General features: G+C 41.9%; 1 protein-coding gene across 1 annotated transcript; it reads right to left on the minus strand.

Moving 5' to 3' along the window:
- Positions 1-969: 969 nt before the first annotated feature.
- On the minus strand, positions 970-9,559 carry LOC139648729 (melatonin receptor type 1C-like). The gene is made up of 2 exons (XM_071524948.1): positions 9,370-9,559; positions 970-1,835 (listed from the first exon to the last, which is right to left on the minus strand). The coding sequence occupies exons 1-2, from the start codon at positions 9,557-9,559 to the stop codon at positions 970-972; spliced, it is 1,056 nt and encodes a 351-aa protein (XP_071381049.1).
- Positions 9,560-14,571: the final 5,012 nt, after the last annotated feature.

A 14,571-nucleotide genomic window follows, 5' to 3' on the forward strand; every position in this document is an offset into this window, starting at 1 on the left:
CCCACTAAGAAGGAGCCCAAGATATACATACAGATTGGCACATTGTTCAGCAACACTGAGGATGAGACTATGGGCGGCATACTGCACCATACCTTCTACTGCAGCTAAAGATGTTTCTGAATTGGCACTTACTCCAGTTTTACTATTCTCAGAGTCACTAAGGGGCTGAATAATAGTGTTAAATCCTCCGTAATTGAGCCTGGCATTGCATGTCTCAATGAAATAAAAGGGTTTCAGTTTTAATCTAAAATTAGATGAAGGATTACATTGAACGGAAACAACCAACCTTAGGCTTTTACATCATTATTGTGGCATTCAAGAGCGGAAAGACACAGTGGGATCAGAAAATAAATTTATTTGCTTGTCAGTATGTTGTTGAGTTACTCATCATCTTCTATTTGTGCAAATACGCAGTGAGTCATTCTTGTGCATATGATGTACACAGGCTGGGGTGTCGCTTGAAAAGTGACATTCCCATCAAATGGAAATCGAAGATGTATTCTTTCCCATCCAGCAAATAGGCTACACAGTATGTATTGACTTATTACTGTATTCATGGCTAACGTTGACAGCACTACACTGCCAAGTCCTGACCACCCATGGTGCTCTGTAACATCCAAATGTTTTTCATGAATACTGACAATTTATCTGTCTCTCTCTCGCCTGCTACCCACTAAGTTGGTCTATCTTCTGCCTTTAAACAGAGTGAAGGGATGCTCTCACAATGGAGCTTAATGTACAAGTGGTATTAGTGCCACTGAATTGATGGTTTTCCTCACAGCACAGTGTACTGACATGGCAGAAGGGGATATGATGGCACGCACAGTGTCCTCTCAGATTATACCTTCAAAATAGAAAAATGACACACTCTTCTCATGAAAAGGCACTAGGTGAATCATCACATACATATCCACAATGAGGCTCTTAGTGAAAGTATTTCCGATTTCTGGTGACATAGCTAAACACCATTCATACATTTATTTCCGCTACATTATTGTTTGTTAAAGCCGGTGATGGCTTGCTCTTCAGGCCCTCTGTAGCGCACCTGGAGGTCTCCATGAGAAGCAAGCGAGGGATGCACAGCGCGAGGAGGATCGTCTTGTACTCTTTACGGAAGTTTTGGTTCAGCAGTCCGTATATGACAGCGTTGAGGCAGCTGTTGAAGTACGCCATGAAGTAGCTCGTGACAAAGAGCCACTCGGGTATGTTGGGCGCCACCTTCACCGGGTTGATGGCCACCGCCAGACCTATGAGGTTCAGCGGAGCCCAGCACACAGCAAACAACACAAACACCATAAACATAGTCAGGAAGTTCCTCACATCGCTAGGTTTCACTTTAGTCCTTTGCTCCGGTTTGACCCGATGCTTCACCTGAATGACCAGGACCCATATCCTCATGTAGCAGTAGGACACCACCAGCAGCGGGATCAGAAAGTGAATGATCACCACAGAGATGGTGTAGTAAGAGCTGACCGTCTGGGCGAAGGTGCAGGAGTAGATGCGGGGGTCATACTGCAGTGAGCCCACAAAGAAGTTGGGCACAGTGGCGAGGGCGGTGAGCAGCCAGGTGAGGCCCAGGTAGCAGCAGGTGTTCCTCAGGCTGTACAGGCGGTCATAGTGCAGGCTGTGGCAGATGTAGCAGTAGCGGTTGATGGCGATGGCCGTGATGTTGAAGATGGAGCCGATGACGCTGAGGCCCATGATGAAGCCGCTGGCCTGGCAGTGCAGGTCGCCCATGGTCCAGTCGTCATAGAAGATGGCCATGAGGACCAGAGGGTAGGGGTACAGCGCCACCACCAGGTCCGCTACGGAGAGGCTCACCACGAAGATGTTCCCTGCAGAAACAGAAAAAGGATTGGATAACACACAAAACATGTCCCAAACTACGGGGCATCCTCGTGGATCAGTGGTCTAAGGCGTGTACCATCTAAACATGACATCCTGAGGTGGAATCCGGCTCAGGACCTTTATCGCATGACGCATGTCATCCCCCTCTTTCTCCCAGTCTTTCCCTACTTTGTACTATCCAATACAAGGCAAAAATGCCCAAAAAATACCCCCCCCCCCCAAAAAAAAACCCATCCCAAACTGGTCTATAATTAAGGCGTACAGCACTCTTCTTTCACTTTCTGCCTCAGTTCAAACTCCTTCAAATGAACTAGGTCAATGGAGGTATAACTGTGACTTCCCATCATAAAAGAGTAGCTTCAGCGTGTCCTTTGTGGCTTGGTTTGATGAGGCGTTCGCCATGTTCCTCGCCGCATGGATTTGGATCCCGGCGTATGCTTTGTTGTCACAGCTCTCTCAACACACAGCCCTTTTTCTTTGCACTGTAACTGTCATAAAACTAACAAAACTTCTTTAGAAACTGAACCATTAGAAGTAGTGATTTCTCTAGATACAACATACAAGTTCATTCTGTTCTGAAATAACACAGATGGATTGCCAGGTCTGTATTTTATTGGCCCTGTTCATCTCAACAAAATGCTCAAATTGGGTTATTGTATTTTAGTTTCCAAAGTCTGCATTTGCCCTTAGGAAAACACAGTTAAACACTCCATTAAAGTTTATAAAAACAGGACATGGGTGATTTCAGCGTCTGATTACATCCAAATAAGTTCCTTTCTTCCTGAGGTCTGAGCTGATGGCAGTGTGACACTGGATCTCCTCAGAAGACATGAATCATACAAAATGACGTCTAACATTGTTACAGTGTGGCTGCTCTGGGTGGGGGAAATAAAACAATACATCTTATACTAATGCCCTGTCAGATATGAAGATGGATAACAAAAACATGCAGTAAACTGCAATTCAATCAAATCTGTGTTGCAGCCAATTAAGGCTTTTGCTCCCTATGTTTCGATTGGATGCAATGCATTACAAATGTATTCTGTGTGAAAGCTGCTTAGTTTAGGGGTTCAAATCAGGAATGTAGTGAAAGTTTTATCCAACTACACCCAGTTTATCCACTGTTATAAATATAGTACCCACCTTTTCACAATGAAAAAAATCTTTATGATATAAATACTGTACCTTGTGATGAGTGACTTCTCATGTACTACATCACTGGCCAGAATGAGTAGGTAAACATTATATGTAAGTAATCTTTAAGGGGATATATAGTTGTTTTTTCAATGTGATATTGTATGTGTGCTTCGTTTCACTACTTTTGCATGTCAGGAGTTAATTCCAGGGTTGATATAACTGAAATTACCTCCTGAGGTAGAAATGTAAAGGCAAAAGGTTATTTGCAAAGCCAGTCAACAGCTGTAACAACAGAGTTGAGTGGCAGATATGATGGGAGTGGATTTAAAACACATGCTTGCCATCAATCCCCGGTGTTCAAGGCCTATTATAATCCCTGCACCTCAGGGAGAACACAGCTATGTTGTTTAGTAACCAAAGCTAATTTTAACAAGATTTGATCCTGAGCATATTTCATTTTAATCTGGTCATAAAAAAAATATAATACAGTGATAACTGCATGTTCGTGCATGTACACTGTTATATGTACATGCCGTGCGGTATGTGAATAGTTTTTTTTTTTTATTCTGACATTATATAAGTATTATGCATTATGCTGCTGGGGTAAAGTCACTTTCACCTAGATAGATAGATAGATAGATGGATAGATAGATAGATAGATAACAGCTTTTTGATTGAAAATGTAGAAAATACAGTGAAGACTATGTATAATATGCTCAGTAAATAGCCAGTGAAAAATAGTATCCTCGCCTATCTACACTTGTGAATAGAAATAGTTTTAATGGTTTTATTTCTGTCCTTTTATGTATAACTTGTTACTTCAATATAGCTTGCACATAATATTTTTATGGCAAAGGTTTTTTAGATTTTATTTTATTTTTTTCAATTTGATAATTTATCTTCCTTCAATATACTGTAGATTGTACATCATACTTTTATGGCAAAGGTTTTTCAGATTTTTTTTTTTACCAATTTGGAAGAAAACCCCCTTCCTAATTTAACTGAATTTAAAGTTCAATTTGAATTTAGCACAGAGCTGGTGCAGATATTCAGGGTGTGCGGCGGATTTTCAAGTCACCAGAACAACACAACCCCTCTCTCAAGCCTGCTGAGATAAAAATAAAAGCATTTGTTCTTCATCCTAGAGTCAGCTCAGTGGGCAAATCTGTCAGATTGTATTTGTGACGCTCACAGTACTCGCTGTGTGCATTTGTCATCGTGCAGAGGTTTGATTCCACGCTGACATCATGCGGCTCGGTGTTATCGTGCGCGCTGGACAGGGTGTGCTACGGCGCTCGCCCCGGCTCAACCCTCTCTCTCCCCCTTATCGTCAAAGAGGATGAGGTAAGTGCTAATACACCGCTGAGAGGATCGCTTTGATGCCGCCAGACAAGTGTCTTTGTTTTGTCGGCATCCATTATTAAAACATTGAGTGGACCATTACCTCCCTCTGTTTAATTAAGCAACTTGGCCCGCCTGACGCTCATCACACCCAAACTCGCAGCACTGAAAGGAGCGCTGTTTAAGTGTAAAACATTCTCATGCCAGGATACCAGATATAGAGTCATGCCCTGACATCTTTGGGAGCTATTATTATCAGCGTGTCGAACAGAGCACTTTTCCAGCTTAACCTGAATGCTGATTGGTTAGTGGCCACCAGGGACAGCTGACTTGCCGCCTTAAACTTCTTTGACACCATTGGCTTTGTAATTAACTGGTCATATGCCCTCACAAAACTGTCAAGCATGGGAACTCTTCTAATAAATCAAATGATTCTCTCTTTAAAATGTCTCCCCATAGTCAAGAGATCATCCCATGAATTGCCCCAATGTCTCTCTCTCTCCCACTTTCCCTCTCTCTCTCTCTCTCCCTCTCTCTCTCTCTCTCTCTCTCTGTTTATGTCTGTCTGTCACACACGCAAACAATTTTTGGCTGAAACATAAGACCCGACAGTGCAGCAGTGAACTATTTAGCTTTGCATAACTGAATAAGGATAGTCGTCACCAAAATCATCCAGTGCACTCCAGGCCACGGCAGCCTCAAAAACATATTAAACAGAAGCTGCCTCTCGGCCTCGCTTAAAGCATAACAACCTGCATATGTATTAAAATAGGTGCAATGCTGTTGTTGCAATGTTGGCATATTTATGGCACATTTGTATGCTCTCTGAATAGTTCTCAAACATAAAAAGAGCAATGCAGGGAAAGACGAGGAGGGAGGAGGCCATGCTGCAATAAGAATAGGTACATAATGAAATGATAGTACGAGATAAACAATCCAAAAGACAAAATGAAAGCCTGCCCGGTCGAGCGGATTTGCATTCCGACGACTTGCATGGCTGTGTGCACATATCAATCCCAAGGGCACATGTCCCTCTGTCAAACCCACTGTCTGTATCTCATCACTTTCAAAGACCCAGAGTGGAAATCTGATCGGCAAAGCGGACTGGCAGGAATGCCATCCTTTGATTCATCCAGCTATATTTACACACCTTTGAAAGAAAGATTTAAAAAAAAAAAAAAAAACGTGTAGGAGAGTGTTGGCATTGCTTGAATCCAATTGAATGTCAGCACAAGGATTATTACTACAAGTGCATATTCCAAATTAGATTACATTTGACTTACTCATATCATAAATAAGCAAAAATAACCTTTCGGCAAGGGCATTACCCCTGATGAATTAGTAGTGACTACTTCATGAACTCATGTTCAAGGGGCCAGAGAATTTTTTGTAAGAAGTTTAACATTAAAACTGACACGAGCTGCCTTTGGTGATATAGCCTGCTGTGAGCCCAGCCAAAAACATCATCGTCATCATCAAAGGCCATCTACCAATCAGACCTCCTGTGTCTGAGAACATAAGACTCACTGGCCCTGAGAGAAATCAGCCCATGAACACAAGCCGTGGTTGGGCCAAGAAAGTTTCACTTGTTAGGACTAATCCTGGAAATATGTGAGCAAGATAGTGAATTATGCAAACTTTAACAAGATGACAGCTCTCCTGCTGAAATGGAAGGAATATTTGAGAACATTTGAGACTTTCTAAGGAGAGTGTACTTCATTAGTTCACACCTGAATGTCACTTTGGTGTGGTCGTTTTTCAAAATTCTAACGCCTAATGATGCTTTACCTCTATGCTTATCACATTAGAAAATTAAATGTCATCCACTATTGAGCTGCTGGGACAAGAAGACAGGTTTAATGTAGTGTGCTAAGTGATATCCCCTGTGGCTGAATGCTGTCAATTTCATGGGCTTCTGACTTGAGTCAGTAAGTCCACCGACTCAATTAACTGCCACTGGACACTTCAGTGTTTAGGGTTTTAGGTTTTATTCTCGACTGTAGAGTGGACTGATGCGTGCCTTAGCAAAAATGAAGTCCATCCACAACCTCCAATCCCCAAAATCTTCCTCATCCCCCCCACCCCCCCATCCAGCAACCCCAGCTCCTGTCACGGCCACACGTACACAAGTGCACACTCATTCTCTCTTTCTTTCCCCCATCTGCTGCCCCTCATCTTTTCTTCTCTCTCTCTTTCTCCATGAATGCGTATATTTTTAGTATGGTTAACCCCAGTGGGAAACTCTAATGTTAACACTCTAATGGCAGCGTTTGTGTCGTGCTCTACCCATCTGAGGATCCAATGAATAGATCCTATTGGATTTGCACACTTCAGGGAACCTGTTAACCTGTGAAATCTCAACATTGCGTACCAATTGTCGCCAAATATGAGGAAACATAGGGGGACATAAACATATTTTTGGCATTACTTTTAGCTCAGAGGATCCCACATGTACCAGCATCCACCAGCAACCAGTCAGGAGCTCGCAGTGCGGCAACACAGCACCAGCAGATGGGCCAGGATAGTGCAACTTTCAGAGAGAAAGACTGGGAGTGTGTGTGCGTGTGTGTGTGTGTGTGTGTGTGTGTGTGTGTGTGTGTGTGTGTGTGTCTGTGCGTGTGTGTGGGAAAGGAGGGGGGTTAAGTGGTGAGTAGCAGAGGGACATATGAAGGCAGTGAGCAAAGAAACGGTGCTCAGGTGAAGCAGAGCAGAAAGGTCCTACTGCTGTCTGCCTGTGAAGAGGCAAACCATCAGCTGAATAGGATGTAGAGCAGAAAGAGAGGAGGTGGGATGTTTTTAGCAGTCTCCGCATGACACATTAGATCTCATGCAAGTGTGTGTGTATGCAATGCAAGGAGGTACTATATCTAAATTATATACTATACCCCATTATATGACTCACAAGACAGCCTGTGGGCCCAGCTGAATGCAAAAGGTTGCTGTATTGTGTTGCGCCTACCAGCCCCTTCACACAGCAACCATCCAGCTTACAAACCCATTTATTCTGCAAGGAGAGCTCCCACAGCTGTTCGATGGCAATAATACTTATTCAGTTGTGTTCATGTTTTCCTTTCGGAAACTCCCTACAATTAAACATTCATACATAGAGAGCCAACCCTATAAATAGCTTGTTAAGAACAGAGAGGAGATTGTGGATGGGGTAGCAGTAGTGACAATTTCAGTCTCCTAAGGACACACTTCAAAAAGAAAAAGGTTAGCATGAGATAACACCGGAGGCTCTGAGCTTCAGCTGGTGTTGCTTTCAGCTTTTCAGGTTGCTTCTCACACATGCGGAGCAACAGGACACAACACCACCAGATCTCCACTGTGGCCGAGTCTGCCAGTCGGTCCCATTAGAGGAGGAGGACAGTGACACGAGATCTGTCATCAGTGCAGCGTCCATAGTCTGCCAGAGTGGATATGGCTTTTGAACAGGCCATTTACTCCTGCTGTCTTGTTTGGGACCAGTCAACTGTAATCTTCTCAATGTATACCAGATAATCGAATTATTCTATGGGCTCCGTAACTTCTCGCCAAACTGCTTTTGGCTGCTGTGCCAACTAAATGTTATGTAATGTCTTCGAAACTGTAATCAAAAGCTCATTATGCCAAATACTCAGCGACCTAAACCCACCGCCTGATTCGCACATTCTCATTAGCATCATGTTGTGATCATTGAGTTTAGTCGTTTGCCTCAGCAGAAGGGCTTCATTCTTGTATTTTAGCTATGCAGCTGCTGGGTTACAGTTTAATAGGCATGGTGTTTGCTCTGCAGGACCTCAAAAGGTACAGCTGTACAATATTAAAGAACAGAACGCATTATAATACATTCTGACCAGTCTTCAAGGCTTTTTAGCCTCTGGTGCAGACACACACAACTGCAGACATTTCAGAAACCATGTCTCGGTTTTCTGTCTCTTCTGTAAAGATGTAGTAAGCACATAGAAATCATGTGGTTCAATGGTACAAATTAAGTGAGAATAGCTGTTTGAGAAAATACCCTGTGTATTCATGATCCTTGGAAGTGGGATAAAAAAAACACATTCTGTTTTGTTTTCTGACTGCTTCTTATGACATACTTACACATCACTGCAGGGCGTCAATGCATAGAAGATTATATCTGTGACTGCCCCCATGACTTTTTATGATTTGTCCATTCATAATCTTATCTTTTCTATATCAGGAAATAGGAAGCGTCTTTTCTTTGGGATGGGTAGAAACATATATACAGTTTGTAACCTTTTATATGACTGATAATTGCATTTTTCTTTAAAGGATAAAGGAAAATAGTAGGATGGGCTCTCCTTCCCTTCATAAGCACACTTCATAACATAACACAATAAAATATGAGAGCGTGTGCCACATAAACCCATAGGAAAGGATGCAGAAGCCAGACAAAAGTATCTCTCACCTTGGGTGCTCATGGAACACTACAGGTCCTGATATAGGGATGTGATTTATCTGAGTTGGAAAACCAAGGATAAAGCCAGATGGAGGGAAGGGGTGTTATTATTTATGAAGAGATATGAAGGCAGACAGGCAAGGCTGTGGGAACTCCATCACTATGTCTGAGGCTGGAGGCTCACGTTAGATAGCAGCCCAACAACTCTACAGGCCAAGTCAGGCACCTGATCCTCAAACACAGAGGTCACACCGCACATTATCATTTCATATTTAATAAAAGCATGACTCATCCCGCACAGGTGATTGAGGTAGAACCTGATTACACACTTGGAGAATTTGTTTTGTGTCCACGGCCAGATGTAAATGAATAAAGAAATAGTCAGTTATTTAGCATAATGTGAAGCAAAAAAAATTATTGAAATGCAAAAATAAAAATATATATATGATAACTTCAGTAAACAGCCATTGTTAGCCTGTTTCTCGCTCACTTAGACTTATTCCACAGAGGTAATGTCTTGACCATCAAACCTGCCTTTTCCCATCTTCCATTTGAATCATTAAAAACAAGAAACAAATCAAGCATTTCTTTGGTCCTGACAAAATTCAAACACACTTAACATTTTTTTTCCCCCGGCTCACCTGCATTCCTGAGCTTTTTGTTCCTGTACACAGACAGAATGACGAGGACATTGCCCAGGATGTCTACCACTATGGTGAAGATCAGCACGCTGGCCAGCGCAGTGGACACTCCAGCGGAGGAGCTCTGCCCGCGGTCGCTCTCATTCTGGGACAAACAGTTGACGCCGCTCACATTCGTCTCCAAATCCATGTCCCCTCAGCATGCGGCGACCATCGCGCAAAGACTTTCGCTTCTACTGAGAAAACTTCACGCTTAAGTGTTGAACTTTTACAGGGGCAAAGCCATCTCCCTCCGGCGCGAGGAGCGGCGGGGTGGACGCCGGGCGAACCCTAACCCCGCAGATACACCCTGATGATAATGACGGCGATAGGCCTTGCGCAGGGAATTTTAAGTAGTTGGTTCCTGAGGTGAAAAAGATCATGAAAGCTTGTATCTGCCGTCCTCCGTCTCGTCCTTATGAAACACCAAAGGTCTTGTGCACACTGGTCCATACTAGCAGGAGAGCTCGTCCAGAGGCATGTGAGTGCTCTCCTGTGCGTAATGGAAATGAAGATGTGGAGCTCACACGGGGGGCTACGGACTGGAGAGCCCTGCTTTTGCTTTTACAGGCTTTAATAACAACTACATTTGTGTTCAATTCTGTCTGCACGCACGCGGATTAGATTAAGTTTTAAATCTTTCCAGTCTGGTTTAAGATAGGCTACTGAGCGTGTTCCATTAAAACTATATATAGCCTGAAATCTTTGCGTCCTGGCAGATAGATCTCTTCCCCCACCGTTGTGCAAAATACCAGAAAGATCCTCACATAAGGCCAAACTCCACGTGAAGTTGGGAAGACTCACTTCTTCACACGGGCAGGCTTAAAGGATTTGAATTTGGCAGTTGCTGCCATTAACAACTTGCCGTGTTTTTCTTGTTCATCTTTTTCATCATTTTTTTTAGCCAAGCGCCACTCATCTCTATGCGCATGGAAATGGCGCCTTCGTGTGTCCAATGCTGACTATTGCAAATACCAAACGTGCCTCTAACAGCTTTTTTGACTGAAAATGTAGAAAATACAGTCAAGACTCTGAGTCTAATTGTCTCAGTAAATAGCCAATGAAAATAGTCTCCTATCTAGACTTTTGAATAGAAATAGTTTTAATGGTTTTATTTCTTATTTCTGTACTTTTATGTATCCAGATAGATAGATAGATTTCAGCTCAAACCCTGTAAAATGAGGGGTTCTTCAGCGGTGCCTCTGTGAACCTTGGGGTACTGCAGACTGAAATGATGCCTCTGAGAACCAGAAGCTTTACACCCACATGCAGATTTTTATGGGCTTTATTCAGGAAATGTTTTAATCTACTTATGTCTTAATGTGACTGCACACATATACACGAATTTTCACAATTTTGGCATCAACAATTCAACCAAGGCTACATTGTCAATGAAGCAGGCATAAACTGAGAGTTGCTATAAATACACACAGTCATTCTGGCACATGGAACTGGCTAGCACTGCTACCAGTATTCCTGTTAGCCTTATTATCCACCCATACCATTTTACAATCTTGACAGCGGGGAAAGTGAAATATGTTCAAATTTACATAGTATTTGCATAGCTAACATCATGATAACCAATCGAAATACAGAGCAGTTGTTTAGATTTGCCTCAACAACAGTCTAAAAATAAATGACTGTGGATGGGAGAGTGGGGAATGCCAACGGTGTGTTTCTCCTCTCTGCCTCTCTCTCTCCCTCTCTCTGTGTGGATCCTTGGACACCTTGTCAAATACTGTAATATCCCTTACTTAAAGTGCAAATAGGTACAAGATTTTAGTGTTCCTCAAAATGAAATGGAAGCACCAAAACAAATCTGAGGTGCAGTGAAGAGTTTGTCTAAAGGCTTTGTGTCCCTTGAGGAGCCAGTTGATGCCTGTAAGAACATTTACATATTTCTCTAACCTTTATCCAGGGAAGGTTGACTGACATTCATACAGCTCCACACATTCAAACTGCAGTTGAGGGTTAAGTGCCTTGCTCAAGGGCATCTGTACAGTAGCTGTGGATGGAGCAGAGAGCGTTCCTCACTTCTCCCACCCAGATTTGTCTAGATAGATTTGTCCCAAATTGTAATACTTCTGATCCTGCGTTCTCATTGGCTGAGTCCTGTTCGAAGCCATTGTAAATTACCCAATAAACAGCAGCATAATCGTTATTTTACATATTAATATGCTACCTGAAAATCACTACTCATGGTATGTGTTACTTAGCATCCATGTTGTTTAGCTACTGTTCAAGGGCTAGATTGCTAGGAACAAAAATACCATTAATATATTACAATTAGTTATTTGTTAAAAAATTAAATTTAGATTTATTGAACATTTACATTCTTTTATTATTACAATTGTGCGTTACTGGCATTTTTTGAAACTCTGCTGTCCACTGTGTCAATCAACACCTCTTAGCTCTTCTAAAATGTGTAACAGGGTGGATGAACTTAAACTATACAACTCACTCATTTCACAGAAATGTGTTTTTGCAGGTCAGTTGGTAGCTCAGCTGTCAATCATGCTGACAGGGAAAAGTCTCATGGGTTTGAGATGGGGAAGGGTCTCACCCTGAAAGGATCCATTGTCCTTGGCATGGATAACAGCTCCAATGTTACGCCAATCGTTTATGGATCACATGATTGAGTCTGGCTGCTGTGGTCACTGTGTAGTGACTTTAGATGGTGGAGTCAGTTAATCCACCACACTGTTGGCAGGCACAAGACTTGTGGATCTGATTCTTTTATCTTGCTACATAAAGTAGCAGTTATCACAGCAGTGTTTCATTTCAGATTATCATCATATGTAGTAGCAAGACAGAGGAAATTAAACACCTTCCACAGTAAAATTCAGATTTCTATATGAGCCCACTGCTGTGTTCTTTGAGGAAGTGCCTCTCATATTTTTACCACTCCTTCCCCATAATAAAAATCCAATTTGTTTTTCAGTGTTTACCAATTGGCAGGATCTCATTTACGATGAGCGCTGCTAGAAAGCTGCTTGGATGTTAGAAAAAAGGGAGTGGCTGAGAGTGTTTATGTCATTGGAGATATCAGTGAGCACCTCCTATCCCAATGCTTTGTTGAATTGACCTACAACACCTCCATAGGAACCAACAGTAAATCCTGGCTTCAAAGAAGCCCTATACTGACCTACACTACACTACAGACCTGTTTCTGGTTTATAAACACCAGGAGGTACGCAAGCAATTAACCCTGGAGCAGAAAATTCAGTGTCTGCCTATGAGAAGCTGAAACTACCTTCACTTGTTCTGTGATTTGTCACCGTTTCTCAAATGGAAGTATAATGTGAGGGCCTTCAATTATGTTCCTGAGGCTTACTATCTTGGTGTTCTCATTTTACCTTCATCTTTGCAAAGATACTTAGAAAGTTTCACAAGTCTTTCCGTTAGCATTGCTAGCTGACAACAACTATAACATCAGTAGCTTAAAATGCCAATATTACCTTCCTGCCTTCAGCTGTCTCTATTATTGTTTTGACTGCGGCTGTTTTGTTCTGTCATTTTGTCTAGATACCTACAAAGATATAAAGCTACATACGGTAGTTTACTTTAGCAACTGTCACACAAACAACGTATATATGTTTACTACTGTAAATCACATCAAGTATTTGACAAGCAAGTAGTCAAATTAAGTTACAATTGTGAAGAACATGCAATCCAGTTGTAATAGTGGGGCAGAATCTGAGATAGCTAGCTACTTTACCAGCTACTAAACAATGAATAAAGATTGATGTTGATAATGAGTTGTTCACAAAGTGTAATTTATTGTAGAAGCTGGCCCTAGAGTGTGACACCAAGCACAATGTTGGATCCTTTTTCGTTGTGATGAGCGAAGAGAAATAGATTGGGTGAATTCAGATGTGACCCTCCTCTACGGTTGAAGACGGATGAACTTCTAACCGAGTAAGTAAAACCATAGAGTACTTCAAAGTTTGTGTTAGCTACTTGCTAACATATGTGGATTTTGGAAATGATACAGATTGATCAATGTAATCTCTCAGCCTGCAGTCAGCAGGGCTAAACAAGACAGTGACTGCTACTGTTACCAACCACAGGGGTTCGTATCAAGCCACTGATATCAGTTGCCCTTTTGGCTTCAAGATGATAATGTTCTTAGCAGTTGCTGTAAATTCAGTGGTCTTTTAAAGCCCATAGTCTTGTTATTTATTTGTAAATCTGTATTATTATAATAGTATTGCTGTTAGATGGTGTAGTCTCATTTTTGTTCTGCTCAGCGGGCCTTAATGGAGCCAGCTGTACAGCTGTCTCTTTTTTTTTGTAGCTACTGGTTAATGATTGACTTGTTGTTGTTCTTCCTTTTCATTATTAGGAGGAAGGATGTCATCATTCCATCATGGATTTAGCCACCTGGCAGAGATTCTTCTAGAATGACAGCAGCCCAATCTACAAGGCCCGGTTCGTTGCCCAATACACACTCTTATCCTCGCAACCATTTTTCTGTAATTACTGTATGTCAATAAACAGCCATTTGATAAGAAAACTGTGCTGTTGTATTTAATTAACATAAAGAACAAAAACAATTTTTTTTACATCCTTGTAGAGCATGTGCTATGAAATTAAGGGAGATGGCATTTTGTCTGACAGGCTCCATTAAAATGTAATATTTTGTAGGGATACATACAGGGGTGTGTAGGATGCCCATTTACTTTCAAGATTAAGACTTAAAAAAAAAATGGAACATGTGATTTATGCCTTTGACAGACCATAACAGAAAATAAGGGAATTTGGAGAGCTTTCATCTATCACTAGAGTGCATGAAATGAACAGTGATCATTATGACTTGTCTCCGGTGTCTCTTTGAATCCAGCTGAACTCTGAGGACTCCACCGGTGCAGGTAAAGAGGAAAAGAGAGAATATTACAGCCTGTCACAAAACAGATGCGACAATTACAGACTCAGACTGTAACATAAGTTTTTTTGTCTATGCACTTTATATAGCCATCTCAGGCCTTAGAACACTAACTAACCTAAGCTGTATGGGGAATACATTGAAGCCTTTACTAGATAACGACTAACACCATTGTGTCAGGAAAGGTGCTATGAATGAGTTTACAAAGAGCAGAAATGAAGGCTTAGTTAAGCAGCTAAGCACATGGGAAATGGAGTCTTTTCCAAGTTTGGGTAACG

The sequence above is a fragment of the Centroberyx affinis genome, unplaced genomic scaffold (assembly GCF_046629955.1).
Source record: "Centroberyx affinis isolate AG114_WGS23_722 - 3 ecotype Tasmania unplaced genomic scaffold, CSIRO-AGI_Caff_v1 ptg000108l_1, whole genome shotgun sequence".
NCBI lineage: Eukaryota > Metazoa > Chordata > Actinopteri > Beryciformes > Berycidae > Centroberyx > Centroberyx affinis.